Below are 26,015 nucleotides of genomic sequence, written 5' to 3' on the forward strand. Positions count from 1 at the left end.
TTTTTGGATTAGAGGAAGGGAAAGTGTTTGAGGGTTGTACCTATTCAACAGGTTTATACAACTGGTTGGAAGTTTCCGGTATATCTACTTTTTAATTACTTAACACATTATGCCACTTCAGTACATGCTGTGATGGTAGTTCAGGAACTAAACTACTTCAAGCACATGCAGTTCAGTAACCGCCCACTTCATTAATGACTGCTTCTTTTTTCGACAACAGAATGCAGGCCGAGCCATAATATTGTACTGTACTCGTATAAAGGTAAAATTAATCCTCCTCGTAATTACTTAAAAACCACGCCAGAATGATGCATGTGGGAGTGGAGGTAAATTTCCACCATTCCTTGTAAAGACCGATAATAACTCCTTGGAAAATGTATCAATTTTCAAAAGATGACTCCAGTAACAAATCAAAATATTCAACAAAATCTTTTAATGTATGAAATATATTGTCTTTTATAAAAGGTTGACTTTGTTGCATTCCAGACGGAACATTTACATCTAAAAACAATGCAACAGGATGCTGAAATATAATAAAATCAAAATTCCTTTCACGAAGAAGATTAAGGAATGGCTGTTACTGCTGATGTAGAATAGTTATTTCTTTATCCTAATAGGAACCTAAGGATAGAAGTGTACAAAACTGAGTTTCATTATGGAGCAGGCTGCACCATGCAGTGACATTTTTGACTTCCGTGTGAGAGGCGACAGCTTCGAATCTCTTCTGAGACACCAGCTATACTCATTGAGGCTCTTCGAGGTTTTCTTCAGTCACTCAAGTGAAATACCTGGTATTAGGTTAGGACCGTTTCCTCCCAAATCTTTCCTATTCGTTATTCATTACATCCCATTATTCAACGCTATATAGTCTGAAATACTGACAGTGTCGTTAAATAAGCAATTGAATAAATAAATTTGATCTGTTTAATTTGGATGCTGAAGGCTAGGTTCAGCATGGGTGCGAGGTGCTGGAAGCCAGGCGGGCCACTGCTGTTGGTGTTGCCTAATGTGACGGCACTGCTGCTGCTCGCCGGGACTTTCCTCATGCTGAACTGGCCGGCCATCTCTATCAGGCCTTCTGCTGTGAAGCTCAGTCGTGGTGGCGTGCGGATGGAACAGCTCGGTGAGTTACGCATTTTGGCGTATCACTCGATTCTGACTACTATGAATAACAAATTAAGAAATCCGGGTTAAAAATTTCGGAATAATAACTAAAAATTATAAAAAATATCTGTGACCATTTGTTGTGAACTCGTAACAGAAACTTCAAATAAAAAGACCTGGGGATAGACGAGACAATGTTGAAATGAACCATTAAGAAATAGGATGAAAATGTACGCATTGAATTCATCCAATTGGGGGGCCTCAGTGGTGAATTTTTGGGCCCTTCAGAGGCAGGGGTTTCCTAAGACTATGAGCGACTCTCGGCACCTTAACAAGGACTGGGCTCTGTGAGATTAATTCATATATGATGTTATGTGCAGAGAAGTCGACAAGTTGTTCTCGGCCTTGTTTGGATGGACGGAAGGCTAAGGAATGCTACTTCAAGTTTGTGCTGGAACCTCGCCTTACAGTCAACAGGTAATACTGATACCAGAAATTGTTAGACTAGCTTAGCGTATCTCACTATGAGTTAGATTACATGTTGTCACGTTTTGGGTATATCACGCGCCAAATAACTTCACGTAGGTCTCAGATTTAGCGAATACATTTATTCTTGCACACTCAAATACAAATAGTATCACTTCAACTGCATTCTGCTGTGGCTATCTTCCAGCTGTCTCTGACCGTGGCTGGATCTCAACTGTCTTCAACTGCGACTGTCCCAAGACTGTCTCGGCGAATGCATTACCTTCTTATAATCTGCGGCCGTTGGTACGCAGTGAAACTTCTGTTGTAACCGTGGAAACTCACTGTTAGAATTACAATACTGCTATTGTTACTTCCTACGCAAAGGTCTGTTCTAGCGTTTCCGTGGAAGTAGCCCTTCTGAATTCCAAACACGTGACATCATATTCATAATGTAACTAAGGAATAAGCGACGTTATCTCAGCGCGTTACAGCCACTGCCTTTTTTTTCCGTGCTCTTCGATGACCGGAAGCAGCAAACAGTTCATGTGTATCGGCTGCATCTCTGCCGGTGCATTGTACGTGTATGTCTATTCCTTGACGCTAAGGCTAAGGATGAAAGTACCGACAAACATAGTGTCATGGAGATCAGTTTCTGAACTGCGCCAGAAATACGCGTACGCAATAATAGAAAAGGTATTGGAAGAAGTGTTTTCTGTGTGGTCCGGACCATGACCAGTTCTAGGCAACGGGCCAATGAACACGCATCATAAAAACAGAAGTGTTTTAAATGTGGTCCGCGCCATGCCTAGTGCTGAGTAACGGGCTAGTAGGTACGCATACTGACACTTGACACGTGTTTTCCTTGAGTTCTGACTCGAGTCTAGATAACGAGAGGTGAACAATAGCACAGGAGTTCAGTTAAGGGCTCAGCTGTGGAGTGTTAACAAGCGGACGACGGAAACTAAAATTCTGTACCAGGAAAGGTCTAGTGAAGACATTGCAGAGGAATTGTCGTTTTGGAGAGCTCTTACGAAGTAAAGACTATTGCAAGTAGACTGAGAAGACTTAAGAGTGAAGTGATATGTATTGTGGATATCAATATTAATGCTATAATTAATTATAGTTACACCTGTAAGCGGCCAATAAATCTTTTTACCATCCAAACGCCGTCCATAGTCACTGATACAAGTGAGAATATTCTTAAAGAAGCGCTGAATATAACTTACAAGGAGATAATAAAATTAGAGGTTCACACTGCGATGAAGAATCGCGTTGCTGTTCTTCTAAGTACGCCATGGTGTAGTCTTGTGGGTGGTCACCAGCGTTTCGTAGGGGTAATTCAAGGAACCTAGGTACATTAATGCCCACAAGTTTAGCGCATGGCCAGCACTCAACAAAATCTTCGCAAATATTCTTATACATCTTATTGTCAGACTAAGATTGTAGATCTGTTTTACTTGAAGAAATATAAATTAGGAACTTAACTATAAAATTGATCTCTTCTGAAAGAATTGAGTCTGTGAAAATGTGTGTAGATTCTGTAGGTTCACTCGCCACCCAGATCAATTCCATGTATTATCAATATTGGCTTAACTGGATACTTTGAAAACATATATGAATGTATGAATAGTTTCTTCTTGCTACTTGCTACCTCGCTCGCTTCGCTTACACTTCATACCGAGGATAGAATCAGTACCTTATTTCGAAACGTAGGTATATAAGATTCTACTAGACTTCACGGCGTCACACTTCAGAGTACATTATTCTTCAAGTAAAGTAACATTCTCTCGCTGCCAGCTTCTAGCAGAATCTGAACTACACTACAGCTTATGGTGAGACGCAATGAAAACTTGGCTTCGTACTTGTGGCGCCGTTGGAAACGAACTTTCCTAAGATACGTGTAACATAATCTAGTCTTAATGCTGGACACACCAGAGCTACTAAGGTCAGGGATATCCGAGGATTAATCCACAGCCTCCAAACCCAGTTTAATGTAGGTTAATAAATATTTGTTTGGAGGTTCCAGATTTATAATTCAGCATATTTTTTGATACGTTACTCGTTATAATTATTTGTAAATGTTGTTTCCAGCAATGTTTACATTTAAATATTTGGCCATGGCTTTAAAATGTCTTCAATGTTTGCTCTTCATACTTTTTTATTCAGTATTCTGTCAGAATTCATGCATATTTCTAGTGATCGTAGATACGATTATTTCATTTCTATCGGCACGAATTTACATTTAACGCTTAACAAACACTTCAGGATGGATCCTTAGTGAACATGAATATACTCGTACGTACCACGAAGCACCGAATGAATTGTCGCTCGTGAAGTGTGAAAACACTCTATGTTCATCTCCTTTCAGAAAAGGAAAAATATTCCTAGGCTTGAATCAGTGTACTATTTGCCTATTTCATTTGTACACTGGGTCTGACTTTTCTTCTAGAGGATGCTCGAAGTGTCCGGGAAATGACACCGAGTGTGTGGAGCGCCACTGTTCTCTTGCAGACGGAGTACAGAGAGTAATGCTCTCTGTGAATGGGGAACTTCCAGGAACTGCTGTGCGGGTAAGCCCGTCCACAATTCTTACTGCATCTTCCTTCAGTTACTCAGTAGCGTTGTTAGTTCAGATATTATGATACAAGCCGGAAGGTCGCGGGTTCAGTTCCCAGTGAGATCATTGGATTTTATAATTAACCTACTTCTTCCCACTGCACTATGGCCCTGGGGTAGACTCAGCCTCTAACAGAAATGAGTACCAGGAATCTTCCTGAGGTTAAAGAGCTGCCTGCGCGTAAGGCTGACAACCTCACTGCCATCTATGAGCCGACTCTCTAGTAAATGTGGGAGCCTCGACGTCTCACAAATCTATGGTCCCCCTAGGCCTGCTACAGGGATAGCTTTACATTTTTTAACACAACATTCTACTCGTTCTGGATCTGCTAAAGTACGTATGTATATATGAACAGTTATATATGCAATTAAGTGACCCGGGAGTGAAGCTGACCACTTAATCTCCATCTAGCGCAAGGGTTAGGAATGTGTCAGCTATACCTCTACTCCTCTATAAATCTTCATTTCTTAGTAATTAGTTAAGCACAAGTACAAGTGAACTTATACACAAAGTTGCCTATGTGCTTAAGACACCGTAAGGAAGGGTGGGGAATACACGGAAAGCTGCACATGTACAGAGTGCGTCAATGAATCGGGGGATTTGGAAGTGGTGATTTTTCCTGGATTGATTGGAGTGGAGAGGATGCTAATACTGCCATCCAGCAGCCTACTTTAAAGCGTTTAGGTGCAATGGAGCCGTGGACTGGAGCACAACATGCTCTTGCTGTGAAAGCATTTTACAAAACGGTGACAGTTTTGTGGTTCGAAGAGAGTTCGGTATTCATCGCAATCGTGCTGTTCCATCTGCCCATGCCATTAAGACCTGGGTTCAAAATTTTGAGGCTACTGATTCTACACTAAAGAAGAAAGGTGGTATCGTAGAAACAGCACGTACATCCGAGAATGTAGCGGCAGTGAGAGAAGCCATTGAACGAAGTCCACGCCGGTCTGCGCGTCGCCACGCCACATCACTCGGGCTGTCCGAAGCCAGCGTTTGACGGATTTTGCACAAAGGTCTCCACTTATTTTTCTTTCCTTGGCACTACAGCCCCAGTGGGCCTAGGTCTACCTCCATGAACTTCTCCGTTCACTTCGGTTTTTCTGGATCTTACACATTCGGTAGGACTTCTTGGGCGGGTGATCAGCTCGTCGCAAGGCCTCTACCTGTACACAAACACAGAAAAACGCACACACACAAACTAAACATCCATGCCCCGAGTTGGATTCGAACCCACGATCCCGGCTTCCGAGCGAGCGAAGACAGTGCATGCCTTAGACCGCTCGGCTACCGTGACCGGCTATCTCCACTTCTACCCCTATAAAATTCAAATTACTCCTGCGCTACAAGAACGCGACTATGAAAACAATAGTTGATTTCTGCCAGACTTTTTTTGCAATTAATTAATCAAAACCAAGATGTCGTTAACAACTTACTGATGAGCGATGAAGCTCATTTCCATTTGTCGGGGTTTGTTAAAACCAATAAATGCAATAGTTTTCTGTTCACAACGTTTTTAAAATCGCCCGATTCATTGACGCGGCTTGTTCTTATCCTTGGAGCTAGATAGGCGTAAGTTGTCAACATCAGGCTCTGTCAGATTTGATATGTTGGGTTTTTGGACTTTATCCATCGTCCTGGTTTTTAAGATAACAAATAAAAACACGACGTTTCGGAAACTGGATCTGTTTCCGTCCTCAGGTGAAGGAAAACACCTATTCAGTTGGGTCAGGTGTTTTCCTTCACCTGAGGACGGAAACAGATCCAGTTTCCGAAACGTCGTGTTTTTATTTGTTATCTTAAAAACCAGGACAATGGATAAAGTCCAAAAAACCCAACATATCAGTGTGTTATACACCATCGTCAGAATCCTATAGTAACTATCTGTCAGATTTACCTCAAGGATAATTTTTCGTTGTTACGCTTGAGACAGTTTCCGAAACATGTTTTGGGGTCCTGCAGACCGTGTCAGTGCATAGTAGCAGATGCGCTTGGTTGCAGGTTTGCGAGGGAGATATAGTCGTTGTGGATGTGACGAGTCACCTGCGCGGCTTGGAGACGGCCCTGCACTGGCATGGGCAACTCCAGCGGGGTTCTCCGTACATGGATGGCGTCCCTATGATTACACAGTGCCCCATACAGAGCGAGACCCGTTTCCGCTACAAATTCCGTGCTTCCAACGCCGGAACTCACTTCTACCATTCTCATTATGGTAAGTACTGGTTAAATGGTGTATTTATTATTAGGAACATAGCCATAATGCTTCTCAGAAGGTGATAATTCCTATGATGAGAACAGGGAAAAACTATTTCATGAAAAGCTGATAGTCACTTAGTCAAGAAATGCATTGCACTTGGAAACTGAACGTCCATTATCGTGTTTACAAGGGCTCACCATTGGGCCTTATTCTGAATCAGATGAATACAATCCACGCACAAGCACTTTTTATTTCCGTATAATCCATTTTAATATCATTCGATATAATTCTCTCCCTTAAAAATTTGAATATAATTTTGTATAAATTACTCGTCTGTTCCATGTATCTCTTTGTCTTATTACATGATTGCTCTTATAATATTTGGTGAAGAGTACAAATTATAAAAGTCATCGTATTCCAGCTCTCTCCAACTTCCTGTCACGTCCTGTCTCTCAGAACCAAATAATCTTCTAAGAACATACATTTTTAAAGCCCTTCTTTCTCTGTCTCTTCTTGCGTCACTGCCGAATAAGCCAGCCCGAGGTTAATAGGTTTGCATATATGCAAATGCATGTATGAACATGTCTTTGTTCTTTTATGTATTCTTCCATTGTTCATTTCCCATTTCATTGCCTTTTAAACAGACCTATATGCATACACTTTAGTTCCCTTCCTTCGTATAATGCAATTAATTAGATTTAAAATGTGTTACCATCATTTCGGTGGAAATAAATGCTGATTAGTTACGAGTATATATGGGCCTGCTACAGTCACGGAGAAAGCACTCTCATATGAGGCACGCCATATTTTATCAAGGAATATATTTTCTAACTACTACATGTTACGGTTCATAGCTTTTGTTATGTCATTATTGGAATATTTCAATATCTCAGATTATTAAATGATTCAGTATCAGCTGCGTAGTTTGTGGAATGCAAACATGAGATAATTTTGAATGTTCAGTCCGAAATTATGCTGTGGAGAACATTTGGATCTAAGTAAGAGGATATAACAGAGAGATGGAGAATCTTGTCCAAGGAACTTGAGACTGGAAGGGCGTATAATATAATGAGAATATAATAAATATAAAAATTTGCTGGGGAAACCTCAAAAAGGCAGAGACCATGTGGAGGTCTTAGGCTGGGGCCATACGAGCGCACGAAGCACGTCCGTTGCAACGAAAGTACTTTATGTCGGACGTTGCTGAGGGCACCACACAGTTGCATAATGCGGTGCGTAATTTTTTGTCTGCAATGAAGCCAGAAGAAAGCGTAGCATTCGCCTCTCTTGTTTATTTCTACAACGGACGTCACGACGTTCGTTACAACGGACGCATTTTGTGCTCTCGTGTGGCCCCAAGCTTAGACGTAGACACAAGTATAATATCAATGTATACATCTCCTTGAAATAGTGTATTAGGGTGACTGGATTCATCTGGCTTCGAATAGAATGCGGTAGTGGGCTCTTGTGACGCGTTAAATCAGACACATTTCGTGAACAGGAGAGCGACAGTCACTGGTTGTGGAAATCGTGTCATGGAATTAGTTAGGTGGTTGGTTAGTTTCAAATACACTTTATTTATATCATTACCAAAGAGAACTGGCTAAGTTTTATAATCACACAACAAAGAAACGCAATGGAAAGATATATTCTGTTTTCAAACATACCATTATATCTAACTAACTTCATGGGGCTGAGCCCTTCTTGAGAAGTCGCCAGTTGTGGAGCCACTCAAGAATTTCCCAGGATTTTGTGGAACCCGAAGGCTCATTACCGTGTTCACAAGAGCCCTCCACTGGTCCCTATTCATGTCACTGTCATGTCTTACTTACTTCCTCGTGGAGCTGAGCCCTTCTTCAGGAACCGCCAATTCTGCAGCTACTCATGAACTTCCCAGCATTTTATGGAACCCGAGGGTTCATTACCGTGTTCACAAGAGCCCTCCACTAGTCCCTATTCTAAGACATATCAATCCAATCCATACCATCCCATTCTATATCTCTTAAGATCCATTTTAATATTGTCCACCCACCTTGGTCTTCCCAGTGGTCTCTTTCCTTTTGGCTTTCCCACCAACATCCTATATGCATTCCTCTTCTCCCACATTCGTGCTATATGACCTTCCCACCTCATCCTCCTTGACTTGATCATTCTAATGGTCACTTTTATGTCTACATAACATTAATTTCCTTTCAGTTTCTCATCACGCAGACGGGATCTTCGGCCCTTTCATTGTACGACAGTCTCCTCAACGTGACCCTAATTCTGACCTCTACGATTATGACCTTGACGAGCATGTCCTGATCGTTTCTCCCTGGTCACACAAAGCTCTTACATACGATTTAGAGTCACAGGAAGACATCGAAGTATCGTCAGTACTTATCAATGGAGAGGGCAGCCATTTCGTGAGTATGTTTGCACGTAGACCAGCGTTCTCTTTAAAAGAAACCATCGACATGGCGTTTTAAAGTGTCTACTCAAAATAAATTACAGATTTAATTCAAGCCTTCTGAAGTCGGTACTTCAGAATTATGACAAAGCTCGCATAAAGAAAAGTGGCATCTGTTTTATGGTAATTGAAAAGTTTTCCTTTCAAATTGGTCATAATTTGCATCCGTGAAAGTTGTCAACATCATTCAAATAAACATATGTCCTGCATTCGTCAAAATACGTCAGTAGGTTAATTATGTTTACCAAATATCACGGTGTGGTTGTTAGCACACATCAGTGCTTCTATGCAAATTATCGGCCTGTGAGGCTATGACCTCTTTCCTAGCTCCATATTCCCTGCAGATCAACCGGTACAGATACTGTTAGAATAATGACTTAAGGATAAGGTAGACAAGCGTACTGTTTCTTCTGCCAGTCAGCATTCCACCAGTACTCAGTATGACCAACGGCGCAAGAGGTCTGAGTCAGCACGTTATGGTCCGGTCTGTTCCGTGTTTGGGTTTCACCATTGATCCGAAATTTGGTTTGGCTCTAGCTTAAAAAATGCAATTAAATTTTAAATTACTATTCAGGTTCAACTGCTGTCACTTGACGCTATCATCAAACACTGTAAGCTTGTCAACAACAAATATGCCTGAAGAGATAATCTGATAATACATCAAACACCACCACCATCGAGCGCGACTAATTTATTTAATTACACAAAACATTTACCTACTTCCATCTTAAGAGACCATATCAGAAGCTGCTTTACTGTTATGAAGGTCAGTTGTTCACCAGTTCTACCTCTGTGGTATTAAGCAATTTAATTTATATTTGCAGTAAAGTATCTCAATATTAAACCGTATAGCAGTTGATATATTGATATATTTACAAGTTTTTAAAATATTTTACATATATATTTATATTCCTCTTAGAAGGCATTTGCCTTCTGTTAAAACAGTAATAGAAATTACTTTATCAGTTTTATATAATTGCTGACCTGATATTTGTCCATGTTATTCTTAATTGTGTTGTAGTAAATATTTTTTAAATAATTATTCCTTTAGCTCATTCCAAGTATTCATAACAGACTCATTTCTCATTCTGTAAATTCACGTGAACAAATATACTTAAATATATATACACTCAAATTATATTTCTCCCATCAATTTAGGTAAATTTATTACGAAATATTTATCTTGTATTAATTATTATTATTAGGGGCACGCGATAGCGTAGTTGGTTGAGGCACTATGCTACAAGCCGGAAGGTCGCGGGTTCAAGTCCCGATGAGGTCATTGGATTTTTTTTTTCAATTTACAGAATTCTAACAGAAATGAGTACCAGGATTGTTCTTGGAATATTCGTGAGGGTAAAGGGCGGCTGGCGCGTAGGGCTGACAACCTTGCCGCCATCTATGAGCCGATTGTCTAGATAATGTGGGAACCTCAATATCTCACAACCCTGTGGGCCTCCACGGCCTGTTACAGGGGTAATTTAATTTTTTCTTACTATTACTTTTAATTATTATTATTATTAGTGTATCATCCAAGAAACTGAGACTTTGAATTTAGCTGTACAGTCGTAACAGTTTTAATTTGATCAGCTTCGTTTTCTCTTTAAGGGTTATAAAGTATATCCCCATGCTCATGCAAAGAACCTATTTTGTACAATTTCTTTATTAGAGTCCGTCAGTATAAAGGTCAAGGCTAAAATGAGCTTGGCTTGGCCTTGACCTTTATGCTGTTGTGTTGTGACGGACTCTAATAAAGAAATTGTATTTAATAACACAACAGGATGCACGAAATAAACCCTAACTTGTATTCATTCCTCCTCCCCGAATTCAACGACTGAACGGCTCACTCCTGTTACCTGTTACCGTCTGTCTGAAAATACATGAAATGTTGCAAAACATTAATATGATTTTTCAAGGGGTGACAGGACAATTTCTTCTCCTTGATAATGCAGCACACGAAAGACAGATATAAAAAGGATTTGCAGTGATACATCTCCGAGAAAACCACTGACCTTTCCGCCCATAAGTCGTCTTTTATAGAGGTGGTCTCGGAATGGGGGGGGGGATGGGTGAGAATCTGAGTAATGATATAATAAACACCACACTTATGTATTTTGTAACAACTGCAACGATATATAGAGTGTCCGGATGAAAGGTATCCAAAATAAAATCGTTATACCTCAGAAAGAATTTATTATACACATTAATGGGTTACACCATTACAAAGGGAAACTAACAAAGATTTTCTGCGTATTTAACTTTCTCAATAAATTGAAATGTGGGTTCCCTTGGTGGCACGACAAATATCCATACTTGAAGCATGTTTGGAGTTACTGTATCCACAGCGCCCCTTATGCGGGCTTTCACGTGTTGAAGGTCGTTATCTTAACCTGGTAGACANTTGTGTCAGGTATGTAGTTACGTTGTTCTCCACGACACTGGTGTACCAAAGGCCGTGGACCGAAATTTCCGTTGTGAGATGGCCTTTTTAGAGGATATAAGGGTTGTCTCTGAAAAAGGGGTTGCATTACACTAAAACTGCCTAAACTACAATCCGTGCCAAACAAATATGGTGTTTTAAAGGGATGGTTTTCTGAAGAGGTTTTATTGTATGTTGTTCATAAACTAAACTCCATGGCTTGAGTCCGCAAGCCAACTACTCGTATACCGACCGAGCGACCGCCGCTTGTCGGTGAAGTTATTGCCAACTTCAGCGGATAGAGTGTGTCGCAACGAATCCCCACGGTCGTAAATTTCGGTTTTCTAGACCGGAGCCGCTATTTCCTTGAAATAGCTCCTCAATTATCCTCACGAGGCTGAGTGGACCCCGTTCCAGACGCACTACTTCTCAGAAAATCGAGTAGCGACGAGAATCGAACCCGGGACCTCTGAATCTGTAGGCAGGAACTCTGACCACTAGACAACAGAGGTGGTCGTATGTTATTCATAGCTTGATAATTTCAAAAGTGGTGAAAGTGAAAGTCTTTCTAGCAGTGAATGATGCTCCACTGCTTGCATATTACTTCCGTGCGGCCAGGAAGTGAACACTATAATTCGCATCAGTAAAATATTGCTCTACTTACTGGAGAAGGATTTTCATTCTAGGTACATTTATTGGCCAGGAGTTGTCAGTGATCTCTACTACGTAGCCATGTGCTAAGAAAGGAGAAAGGGGAGGCCAGGTAGAGTGTTAAATAAAAAACATTATTATGGACCACAAAACCCTTTATTACTCTCTGGTACTTCAAAGATTACGCCACTCATTTGTTCATCATAGTTCTGCAAGATCTTATTAAGCTGACCTAGAATAAAGAAACACTCTAGCGTCTCGCAAGCAGGTTTTATGCATCTGGATAATCCTTTTCGACTTTCTAGCTCAAAGAAATACGTACAAAATATTAGAAAATTTATGACCGTAAAAGTGATATACGGTAGCCGAGCGGTCTAAGGCATGCACTGTCTTCGCTCGCTCCGAAGCCGGGATCGTGGGTTCGAATCCCACTCAGGACATGGATGTGTTTGTGTACAGGTAGAGGCCTTGCGACGAGCTGATCACCCGCCCAAGGAGTCCTGCCGTATGTCTTAAGATCTAATAAAACCGAACTGAAACGGAGAGTTTCATGGAGGTAGGTCTAGGCCCAAATGAGGGCTGTAGCGCCAATGAAAAAAAGAAGTGATATACGATCAATTTTGTGCTCAGTAGATCAGCTCTGTTCCTGCACACAATGAAATTTGTGTTAGCAAGCTTCTTTTAACAGTATAATTATACTGCATAATAAATGATCCGTTAATTGATGTGTTTTGCCAAGAGACATTTATTTTGTAATCTTATAATGACACGAATATCCTAACAATATTAACCTAGCTTGTTCTATATACTATAAAGTTTGTTATTTGTGCAGCATTATACAGTTATACGTACTTTGGACACTGAGGAGTAGTGTCTTTTGGAACATAACGCAGTGTAGTTCTCTGACAATCAGACGACGTTTGGAAGGAATGTCACCTCCATCTTCAGGATCGAAGAATAAACTAAGCAGGATATTCAGGGTCCAAAAATAAGCCATGCAGGAAACTGGCGTGAAGAATGAAGCAAGAAGAGCAGGCTCCGCTTTCTACCTGGTTTATTTCTTGGCTTAAACTTCGATCCTGAAATGGAGGAGAAATATTCCTCCGAAAATTCTGTTGACTTTCAACGTACTACACGGCATTATGCCTAAGAAGCTATAACTCTTCACAACCAACTCTGTGAGAACCTCGGATTTTACAAAATTTCAACATTTTTACGTTGAAATCTAACCTCTTTCACCAGAAATCTATTACCGGTTCTCACGGAATATCTAGCGAGTGCTTTAGATGTCAAGTAGCTTCTATCTCTAATTATATTTTATTACAACAGAACCCAGAATCAAGAACAAGAAACCATATACCGAAAACCAGATTTTTAGTTAAATGGGGTGACAGATACCGATTTCGTGTCATAAACGCCGCATCTTTGGACTGCCCAATTCAACTTCAAGTGGAGGGGCATGAACTGACTATCATTGCAACGGACGGAGTACCCGTGAAGCCCACAACTGCTTCGCATCTCTTGTTATTTCCAGGTATGAACTATGTAATATTATGTTACTACTACCACTGCTACTGCTACAGTTGTTACTGTCTCTGCTACAAATATTGCTGCTACCACCACTATTACTATTACCACCAAGACAAGTACTACTTACATTACTACCTATGCCCCTACCACCGCCACGATCACCAACCATATTATTATTATTATTATTATTATTATTATTATTATTATTATTATGAGAGTCATATTGCCTTGTTTTGATCGTTGTTCTTCCTCCAGTATGCATGGGGTTGATTGATGGCTGCAGCTCGAACCAAGTGTCTTACAATAAACGTGTGCAAATACGAGTATACATGTACATACATACTATATATATAATTGAATACGTAATATGTTGAATTGGTTGGAAGTAAACTTCAGTAAAGTCTTTATAATTTGTTAATTTAATCTAGAAATATTGTGCTCTATTCAAACAGGTTTATTATCGCAGATTTTTCAAGCTGAATGTAGATGTTAACAGTTACAGATGTTTGATGCTGATATGGATATTATTTAGGATTATTCTGTGAAAGACCGAAGCAGTCGAATTATGTGCAAGCATATTTGACATTGGCACCACATTCGATAAATTTTGGAAAGATATATAATTTCATAATTTTATTTGGTGCTTTGGTTACAGGTTCATTTTTTGTGCAGATGTTTCTGCTATTATTCAGTGACGCAATGAAAAGTACTTGTCACGGACATTTGGCAATTCCAGATATTATTATCCTGATGTAATATTGCGTTAAGTAATATTTGTAAAATTGAAATGGAATCTGCAACAGCTGGCTCTTCCTTGTAGTTGGATAAGAGTGAAGTTTTTCATACTGTTACATAATTTCTTGGGGCACGCGGTAGCGTAGTTGGTTGAGGTACTATGCTACAAGCCACAAAGTCGTGGGTTTGATTCCCGATGAGGTAGGGTTTTTTAATTGACCTAATCCTTCCAGCCGCACTATGGTCCTGGAGTCGATTCAGCCTCTAACAAAAATGAGTACCAGAAATTCCTGGGTGGTAAAGGGCGGCCGGAGCATAAGGCGGATAACTTCGCCCCCATCTGTGAGCCGATTTTCTAGACGATGTGGGAGCCTCGACGTCCCACAACCCTACGGGCCTTCACGGCCTCTTACAGGGATAGCTTCACCTTTGTACATAATTTCTTTGGAATTTATGCTGTGAAAGACGCACGACCAGAAGTTGGGGTGGAATATTTTAAAATTCTCTGCTGTGAAAAGGAAAATGAAGTAGCGCAATTTGTATGCGAATCATCAGTGTGCCTTTTCTTTTTTTGTTGAGACTTCTTTCGAACGTAGTCTAGTGTGCAGATGGAGATGATATTAAGCTAGGATTTCACTTGTGGAGGAATGGACGATTTTTCAAAATGGGATAACATTTTAAAGAGATTAATTTCTGTGTTTCTGCAACTTCAAAATTTGGTGTGCATTCAGTACGCACACCAGAGAACATCGAAAGCGTGAAGATTGCAGTGTAACAAATTTCCTCTGACTAAATGTGTGACCTTAGAAATTTCAAACACGACTCTTGAATGAAATTTGAGCAAGGATTTGAGTTACTGGACTTAACAAAATTCAAGTTACTGAACATCAAAATAATGGCATGTCCAAATTCCTGATTTTGGAAATTTTGGATAACAATGCAGATGTATTAAATCTGATAATTTTGTGTGACGGTGCCCCTGATCGCCTGAGCTGTACATCAATAAGCAGAATTCCTGGTACTGGGTTGAAAGGCATCCTATGCAGCTGTGTGAACAGCATGTAGAATAAATTAATGCTCATCAGATTTTAAGATAACAATTTTTCCTTCTGCACAGTAACCTGTGTTCAAAGAGAAGCCCCAATAGGATACTAGTATGCACATTGATTCATAGACATATATCCATAGCTACTGAAACTGCAAACGCATACAAGAGGGTCCATGTGCATAAATCTCCCTCTATTCCATTTCCTCCTATACAGCACCCAATATTAGTGGCAGATTCTGTATGCTTTTTGAAGCTGATCTTGGTAACATATGCTTCAATCAATTTATCAAGTAGGAATAGTGAGATCTCAACTAAATAGATGCACCTTCTATCTCTGTCTCATGGGAGAACATCTGACTGACTGTGAATACCTAATTACTTTATCTGTGATGACAGGTCAATTTCAGTGTAGATTTTTCTTTAAAGGACAATGTTTGATGTATATCAAGACTGATATCTTTAGTGAAGCCATATTTGTCATTATGATCTGTTCTTATGGCTATGATGTTAATCTCATTTTCCATATATTTATAACTTTCTTAAGTCTGAAAACTACTGCCTTCTGGGATGTGACATCATGTATTGTGATAGATATTTAAGGAAATTTTGGAGGAATGTGCTGTCTCCGTCCTCAGTCTTCAGGACATCTACCAAATTACAAGTGTCACATACCAAAAGACAAGTCACTTACTTGAGAACCTGAAATCTTAGCTGTAAAATTCTTTGGCAGGTGAACGATATGACATAGTTATCAGTGCGAATCAGGCAATATCATCATACTGGTTAATGGTCATAGGTCATGATCAGTGTAAAAATCTTCATCAGGAAGCATTTCTTGTCTATGATGGTGCCATTCTACCTCATGAATTCAATGAAGCTACCAAATCTTCCTTAAATGTAAGTAATCCTCATTCTGTAACTGCAAGTTTTATGATCCTTGAGTGTCTCTCAAGAAATTATGTGAGAACAATAGGTTATGTAATTGCAAATGGTTCAGAATATTGTGGAAATTCTCATAGTTTGCCAAAAATCTTTTCCAATTTGTAGAATAAAAAATCTAGGGCCATTTCACTATGTTGGTGCTCCTGTTAATCTTACATAATTTCTGACAAAACTTTTGGTTTCTTGGTATTTTATGAATTTTATGATGTTTGATGTGATCATATTCCTTTAATTTTTAATTGTACCAACATAATCATATATTACACATTTCTGGGTTGGGAGCAATATGAGCACCATCAATCATGTGACTTTAAAATTAAGTATTGTGTTTAAATTGTATGCAACTTTTAACTGAGATGAATTTAAAATTCTTTACCCTGGAAACAAAGAAATATTAGTGACATTCATTTCAGTGAACATGACTGATTACATTTCACAGTAATAAGATGGCAACAGATTAACTACGGGAATTTGTGCCTGACATAATTCAGGCATTGTAAACATACACTAGTGCATACATTGTGAACTCCATGGTTCAAAATCTTTCTTAAAAATATTACAATTGTTCAGACAATCAACAATACTCCATATCTTACCAACACCAGAAGTTCATTAGTGTAAAAAAACCACCATTTTACCCTCTTTTGATTTAGTTCAATTCTGTCCACACCTATACACTGTAATACAATAATATTGATTTCAATATTTTTCTACTATCTTAACTCATGTCACCTATGTTATGGTGGTTTCATCCCTTGAAGTTCTCTGATGAAAGTGCCATATGTATTTCTCAGCTCCCTTAAATATGTTACATGCTCCATTTGACAAACAGCATAAATTATCAAGTCATCCTCCTGTTACTCCCTCTCTCTGATGTTCTAACATTCTCTTCAGCATTTGCTGTCAGCCACTCCCAATCTATACCATTCTGTTAGAATGACAGGCCAAATTCACATGCCTTGAAAATGTGATTTAAAACTGAGGAAGGAACTATAGAATCTGGAAAATTACATATTGAGGAGTTTCATAATTTATACTCTTGAACAAATACTATTAAGGTGATCAAATAAAGAAAGATGAGATGGGAGAAACATGGTGAGAAGGGAAATGAATATGCTATTTTGTAGGAAATGGAAGGATAATATAAAAGACAGATTGCAAAGAAATAGCATGTGAAGGTGTGGACTGATAAATGGGCCCACAATATGATCCAGCAGAGCCATCTTTTGAAGAAAAAAAAAACTGACAGACTTCCAGGTTCCTTTATAGGCAGGAGCTTCCTTGGCTCTCCCAAACATTATCAGCTTCCCAATGGGAAATCTGCTACTTATATTCATCTCTCAGTCTACCAGTCTTTTTGAACTCTTATTTCATAAAATCGTTTAGTATAAATTGCTTAGTCATCACTGTATGCTGCCCAGAATAACGTCTAAATGACTTTCTTCACATTTTCTCTTTTGCATTTCCATATTAATCTTTGTCTGGCACTTTTCTGCAGGCGCTAATGGCTACTATGATGAAGACATGTTCCAGCTTGTCTGATGCCACTTGCAGGCCACAGGAAATGAAGGAGTTGCATAAAACAGATGTACAGCATCTGTCTGCAGAACAGCAGAAACCACATGCTGACATGAAGCTGTATATTCCCTTTGATGTTTATGTGTATGATGCCTTTGATGACAAGGATGTCAACTTCAGATTCATGCTGGAAGAGTCAATAAATTATCCAAGTTATCTTTGTAAGTATTACACAGCTGTATAATGATGGGATGCTATACATCTTTATTGCTGCATATGTTTTATAGAAATAATATTATGCTGTATATAATACTCACAGCATAACAACAATACTAATTTAAATTAACTTTAAATAGTAGTATAAGTAATATCAAAAGCTGCTGAGATTCAAGAATTGTTATGCAAATAAAATTGGAATGGGAGAAATTTACTGTCTTCAGGTGGTAATCAGTTATCTCTAACAAAACACAATTTGATGGAGTCACTTAGTGATGCTGTATCAAAACTCGTACTAACTTTACAAGAAAAATAACTTCACCATATAACATTTTAAGCAAGTTTACTTGTAACTGTGGGAAGAAAATTAATTTAAATGCAGTTTTTATACTCTATTGGTATCAACTACCAGAAGAAAATTATTTGCATTTCTGTGAGAGGGAGAGGAAAAGGAAGGAAGGCAGAAGGGAGGTAGAAGGAGATGAAGAAAGAGGAAATGAAAGAAAGAAAAGTAGAAAGATAGAAATTAAGAAAGAGGGATGCATAAGCTTTCATATTGTATTAAATCTGGTGAGTGCAAAACCTTCTAGGAGAATAACTGGATGCAAGTTATTTTCCATTTATTCTCTTCACATATGTTTTTGAGGTGAGAAAGTGAAAAGAATGGGTAGGATATGTAATATGCGCATAGGAAAGGAGACAGAGTACTAGTCATAGAAACATAAGGGAAGAAATGTATCGGACACCTAGGAATACATGGATGTAAAGCTAAAGGTAAAGCTACCTCTGTATTGAAGCACCCCAAATCTTATGGGAGGGTAGAGGTGAAACTCCACACATTCTTGACCATAGCCATAGACTGAAGTGAGTAGTAAGTTTCACGATCTGGCCTCACCAGGGAAAAGGGCTTATGGTACTCACTATGTAGTGGAGCTGCTCTGAAGAGAGGCGATAAGAAAAATCTCGCCTTTGCCATTAATTGAACCACCGTTATTGAGCAATAATGTCTGGGAGTATAATAATATGGATTATACAAAACCTGGTATGTATGTGGGTCATTTCATAAGTAATGCACAGGTTGGCAACACTGCGGATTAGAAGACGCAACAACAGTGAGCCTCACGTTACAGTTCGGGGCTTGAGAAAGAAGCGCGTTATTCTGTTTCATTTATAATGTACACTATTCTTAAATAAGTTTGAGTTAGAAATGGAGCCTGCACGGTTCTCGGGTATTGTGACTGTTGAAGATCAAAGGTCGTACATTAAGATCGAAACTTTACGTGGAAAAAAGCCCGACAGTAATCCACCGGAGCTGAAATCACAGTCCGAGTGGTGAGGTCCATCTTCCCCACGACCAAAAAAATTTCGACGATCTCAATCAAAGGTCAAACAGATGATGATCTTTGTTTATGATCACCAAGGAATCATCATGACAGAGAGAGTTCCGTGCGGGAAGAGTGTCACAGCGGTTTGTTATCGTGACTTTATGCAAAATCTGCGCAGAAAAATGCACAAAAACTGACCTCAGTTGCTCGAGGCTGGACCGATCGTTTTCCATGACAACGCTCGCCCGCACATCGGCAATGTCGCAACAGAAAAGCTGCACCAATACGGTTGGGAGGTGCTGCCTCATGCTCCCTACAGCCCGGACATGAGTCCACCAGACTTCGACTTGTTCCCAAAATTGAAACAAGCTGTGCGAGGCCGTCGTTTTCCCTCTCTGGAAGAACTTTCTGCTACAGTTACCCGAGCCATTCGACAGATAAAGAAAGATGGTGTCCTGTATGGAATAGTAAAGCTTCCCACACGTTGGGACTCGGTCATTGAGAAGCAGGGGGACTATATTGAAGGACTGTAAAGAGATATTAAAAAAAATAAACATGGACGTAAACAAAAAATTGTGTGCATTATTTCTGAAATATAATTCTCAAATTCCACAAGCAAACGACGCCAAATATCTTGGCATGCACCTGGACAAAAGACTCACATGGCAAAAACATATCAAGACCAAACGCACACAGCTCAGAACTAAATTCCACAAGATGTATTGGATGCTGGGACGCCATTCGGAGCTCTCAACAGAGAACAAGATCCTATTATATAAAACTATACTAAAACCGATATGGACCTATGGCATACCCTTATGGGGTACCGCTAGCAACTCCAACATCGAAATTCTTCAACGATTCCAAAATATGGTACTGCGTGTACTAGTTAACGCACCATGGTACTTACCAAACACCGTCCTGCACAAGGACCTGGGAATCCCAACAGTACGCGAGGAAATCACGCTCTCCAGTAAAAAATATCAGGCACGCCTCCGGAAGCACCCGAATCCCTTAGCGACGCACCTCTACGATGAAGAAGAAGTCAGGAGGCTTCACAGATTCAAACCGTCAGAACTGTTAACCAGATTTGCTATCTAATTTTGTAAAACAATTAACTAGTTGACTATAATTAGTTAAATTACATATAGAACGAGTTCATTGGAACACGTTCTTCATGTTAAATTACATTTATATTTATACTCATCATAACTAGTACTTATTATCCATAATAGCTGGATAGATTGTATAATAAATTGGAGAAATAAAAAAAAAATAATTTCTGAAATGACCTACGTAGATATGAATTTGACTGAACTGGCTCGGGATGTGGTCCAAATGAAGGATTTTACTAAAACTGTTATGCAAATTAGGGTTTATAAGGGCAAGGAATTTATTAACCAGCTAAGTGACTCCAAGTTGCCCATTTTGAATACGGGGATCAGATGAGGTGTTGAGTTATGGCTTGTGCTGAGATAGGCAGTTAGGATGTTATTGTACGAGTATCCCACTTCTCACTAACGCTCGATTTGAGAATTTTCGCTGCAATGAAGCATGTGAATTTATACCTATTTTGCACTTATCGCACCGTGTTTTCGCCACAACGAACAACTTACTTTCGTAAGAAGGGGTTTGTGTGTGTGTGTGTGTGTGTGTGTCTGTGGGGGGGGGGATAAAGGCGGAGAAAAACGTGCACAACTCGCGGGGAAGCGGATACATACAATGACCGACAAAGTCATATGTTCTTCTCTGTGATGTTTGTGCATTGCATTATCATAATTTTTGCGCAACTGATCGTTCCTACAGTTGGCAGATCTTCCAGTAAATTAATATCGTTTGTTGTAGCTGCTAACACGCGGACATGCAGTCTGTGTTTTATTTCCTATCAGCGAAGGCGTGGGGTTGAGGCGCTTCGCTCGCAAGGAAGATAAGCGTGCGTTGCGTGAGTAAATAAACGGGAATAAATAATTGGGTTTTATTTGCAAAAATAAATTTCATACCTAAACACTACAGCCCTCATTTTATGATTATTTGCTATTGAAACACTGGATACAATTATTTGTTGTTGTTTTTTTTCTGAGTCTCGTGAACAAGTCGGCGTATTTCACATACAAAGTAATGGGAATATAATTTTTGATTTACGAATTTTCATATTATGAAGTCTTCATGGAACTAATTACCACTGTAAACAGAGGGATACCTATATAGCTTGAGCTTGACTGTTCTAGGAATTGTGACTAGGCATCGCTGTGCACAAGTCAGCCATTTTCCGCCTTTTGCTCGAAGTATATGTGCTAAAATCTTAATATGCCTGTGCAAAGTTTATTGCTTAGGTCTTCTCTTTCGATTTTTAGAACAGTATGAAATATGTGAAACACGGCAATGTAAAATATTTTTCTGCACTGAAAAAGGATGTTAAGTTTTAAAAGTTGGTTGGAAGGTGTACATTGACGAATGCTGTCTTCTGGGATATGATGCCCTGTAGTCAGCTGAGAGTCAGTCGATGTTTCAGAGGAACATTTTGCCTCCATCTTCAGGGTGAAAGAATAAGGCGAATACGAAACCAGGGTGAAAGCAGATGGAAAACAGAGACTTTCCTCCAGAACGTCAGTTGACTTTCAGAGGACTACATGGCGTTATTTTCCAGGGGACAGTGCTCTGCTTAACCACTGCTGTGAGAACCTCATACCCTATGAAAGTGTACATTGTCAGCAGAGAATACTGACTGATAACTAATCAGTTTACTGTTGCCATAATGCATTCCTTATTGCTACACAACTCACATAAATGCAACTTATTGTCTGAATCGCATTACAGTTACTGATTAATTGTTCAGACAACAGGAAGGCCCCAATACGGCTGCCCCAGGTGGACAGGCTGACGTTTAAGTACCCACCTTCTCCTCTGCTGAGCCAACCAGAGTCTGTACCCAAAGGGATGCTGTGCAGTGACGACTGTCGGCGCCGCAAGTTCTGCGAGTGCCTCCATGTCATTCACACCCCACTTAATGTCACTCTCGACATAGTCCTCGTCAATGAAGGTAGGCTGTTATATTCCTGTACAGAATGATTCCAAACAAACGTTCTGGGAAGTATTTATTGTTCATGCCTTCCTAAATTTACTATAATCTGTATGATGAACCTTGTGACAACTATAAATAATAATTATTCAATTTAGTTTTTCATTTGTTTGCATAATTTCCAGGATACTATATTCAGGATATGAATGGAGCAGATGTCATTCAACACTGGCCAGAAAGAGACAGCATTTTTGTTTCCTATTAGATGAGGTCTGGGGAGGTATTTTGATTTCAGTTCAAGCCATGATGAATGTTAACAGAATCAAATTTGACATGTAGGACTACTAGAATGTAACTTGTGTTGACTATCATGACATTGTGTCATACACATGGAACTTTCTTGCTCTTTATCCTGCTTTATATTTACTTCTGCTCCACATACATAACAAATAGATTAAAATGCAGATTACCACATAAACTCAAATTTCCATTGTCACAAAGTGCCCACTCTAACTTGACAAAATTAATATCTTGACTTGTTACTGTGGGTATAAAGCAACATAAATTAGTGTTCCTTAAAGTATGTTGTAACAGATTAATTAAGAGTTTGGTCACACTACATAGATTCTGAAACAACATAAAATGTCCTTTCTTATTGCTGAAGAGGCTACTGCCCGTATACAGAGCTGGAAAAAACAATGCTTCAAACTATTCCAGTCATAATGGAATTTAAATTAGCATGATGAGGTTAGACAAGGAACTACAATTTATATTTGAGAGAAATATGGCCAGCAGTTCTTGGGTTTCTACATACAGTCAGGTGGGCATGCAGACAGACATGATATCCCTAGTCAGTAATATAGATCTCATAATTACTCATTATTGTGTATTTTATGTTGAGTTAAATGTGTGTATTATGTACAAAGAATAAATAAATAATTTATTTGTCTGAAACACTGATACACCACACAACAATTAAAATGAAAAAATAATGCTCAAGGGAACAGAAATTTGTTCACATAGACTGTACAAATTACACGGTGTACTTTATCATGTATATTACTAATGGTAAGTAAAAAAAAATTCATATAGTCAGCATAGCTATGTATTTTATTATCTGTCTGTGTACAACATTTTACATGGTTTGTTCATTTGCTATTGTTATCAAATTCAAAATTAAATGCTAAGTGTGTGTGACCACCTTCTTCTGTTTTCTACTTTCTTCAAACTGATGCCATTGAAATTACTATCAGACAGAGCTGAATAAAGAATGTTTAATGTACTGAGATTTTGCCAGCAGACCCTTGGCTGTAAAGAGACAGCAAATGTATATGTGTTTTGTGTTATTGCAGGTCATGGCAGCAATCATTCCAGTACGTTTCATCTTCATGGATACAATTTCCTAGTTCTGGGTTCTGAGTCTTTGGGTCGCCCTATAGATGTTGCCGAGATTCAATTGAGTGACAGTCATGGCTTACTATCCAGGAACCTTGTAGATGCACCTAGGAAAGACACAGTTGTGGTACCCAGTAAAGGTTATGCAATCATCCGTTTGTTCACTGATAATCCTGGTTAGTTACACTTATGAAGTATCTTACAAAATACATTTCAACTAGCATTAAATTAAATATAGGAGCCAGGATAGTGTAGTCGGTATAGCAACTGCCTATGCGCTGGATGACCGAGAGGTCAGAGTTTGAGTCCTGGTAGGTTCAAGAATTTTCTCTTCGCCACATATTCCAGAATGGCTCTGGAGTCCACCCAACCTCCTATACAATAAGAACCAGGGGCTCTTTCCCTAGGGGTAAAGCAACCGGGGCATGAAGCTGACCATTCATCTCCAAATAGTGCTGAGGTCAAGAAAATGTGGGTCTATACATCCACTCTCCATATGCCTTCATGGCATAATGCTTAATTAATTAAGAATAGGGACAGCTTTACCTTAACTTTTATTAAATGAAATATAAAGAATCTCCATGGAGGATAATCCATCTTGAGAAGCTGATAGAATCTCAGGTGGTCAATACATCGCCATTTCTTATTGTAACCCAAATGTCACTTATTGTGTTCAAAGAGCCTGCCATTGGACCCATTACTTAGCCTGTTTAATTAAGTTTACATCCTCCAATATTATTTATGTAAAGCTTATTTTTAAAATATGTTTCCATTTGTATCTAGATCCTACATGAGTTCTTTTATATCAGTGCTTCCAACATAAATATTGTGTATGCTTTATATAACCCCATTCGTCCAACACGCCCTGCTTCCACCTCCTTGATTTCATAGGAAGCTTCAGCAACCTGACATACAGAGAATACTAACCATCTAAGATACAAATCTCTGTTTATTTCACAAATTAAAAAATTATACAAAAGAATCTGCCCAAATTTGAGGATCTTTCTGATATTTTGTGACATGGTTGTTAGCCTCCAACCCAACACCCAAGCTGGTGGAGTTACCCTGGCTGGCTTTCTGTCTTAGCTTCTTTATTTATAACTACCATTCAAATTAGGTCTTCTCCTTCATGAACAGGAGCCTCGATAGTGCAGTCGGTATAGCGACTGGCTACAGACTGGATGACTGAGAGGTCGGTGTTCGAATTCTAGTAGGGTCAAGAATTTTTACTTCTCCATGTCGTTGAGACCGACTCTGGGGTCCAGCCAAACTCCTATCAAATGGGTACCAGGGATTCTTTCCTGGGGGTAAAGTGCCCAGGGCGTGAAACTGACCGCTCACCTCTAGCTAGTCCTGAGGTCAAGAAAATGTGGATTTATACATCCATTCTCCAGTATGCCTTAATGGCATATTGCTTGTTAGTTGAACACAAGGGCAGCTTACCTTTACTCTATCTCCATGATCAACCTAAGAATGATTGCTGTGACACATGAATCACTTAACTTACACAACAAGCTGCCATGAAAGTTGTTATAAATTTAACATGCACAAAATTTATTGAAATGAATGGTACACACTACAAAATGTATCTCTGTATTGAGATCTACCATCTGATACCAGTGTTCACATTCCAGGGTGCTTTTATATGAACAGAGAACAAATTGCACTATGAAGAAAGTTACAGGTTAGGTGATTATGATGGTACGATCATCATCATTATGGTTCAGGGCTGATTGTCAAGGTCTGCTTCCATTCAAAATTGATTGCTCCACATTGATGAAATACAAATGTAAGTTATACCTGTGCTTATGCATCACAACACTGAGATGTGCGGAACTGTGGAGATAAAGACCCGTGAATTTTCATACTCACGACTAAATGCCTAAATGAGTGGCCAGCTTCATGTTGTGGTTTCTTTACATCTTGCATTTACCTGACAGGAGACTGATTTGGTCACATAGCAGACTGTGCAGAAGAAATCCATACTCATAAGGAGTAATTTTACTGAGTGAGCTCTCCTAGCTTGATGATGATGATGATGATGGTCCATCATGATCATCATCCTTATATTAAGGATGATGTACTCAAGTTAAATGGCGGAAATGTAAGTATAAACATGTGCTTTTGTGGAGGACAGAGAGGCTAATGCTTCATTTTAATTTTTAGGTTCTTGGCTCTTCGAGGCTCGTTCAACGAGCTCGGTCATAGGAGGAGGAATGCAGTTCATCGTCCAAGTAGGAGAGCAAACACATCTACCTCCAGTGCCATCAGATTTTCCTCGTTGTGGTGATCATAAAAAGCCCATTTTTGTGTTTTGACATATTGTTATATTTATATGAATATGTGCAATGTTATTATTAAAAATAGAGTTATTTATTATTTGAA

At 39.2% G+C, this 26,015-nt stretch overlaps 1 protein-coding gene across 1 annotated transcript; it reads left to right on the forward strand.

The window, feature by feature from the left end:
• The first annotated feature begins 945 nt into the window (after window positions 1-945).
• LOC111864447 (laccase-2) lies at window positions 946-26,015 on the forward strand. The gene is made up of 11 exons (XM_023851687.2): window positions 946-1,123; window positions 1,485-1,581; window positions 4,022-4,142; window positions 6,188-6,398; window positions 8,580-8,788; window positions 13,232-13,436; window positions 15,946-16,112; window positions 17,656-17,896; window positions 22,053-22,256; window positions 23,588-23,806; window positions 25,797-26,015. Exons 1-11 carry the CDS (start codon window positions 955-957, stop codon window positions 25,946-25,948), a joined length of 1,995 nt encoding a protein of 664 aa, XP_023707455.1. The 5' UTR covers window positions 946-954; the 3' UTR covers window positions 25,949-26,015.

This window comes from Cryptotermes secundus, unplaced genomic scaffold (assembly GCF_002891405.2).
Source record: "Cryptotermes secundus unplaced genomic scaffold, Csec_1.0 scaffold621, whole genome shotgun sequence".
NCBI lineage: Eukaryota > Metazoa > Arthropoda > Insecta > Blattodea > Kalotermitidae > Cryptotermes > Cryptotermes secundus.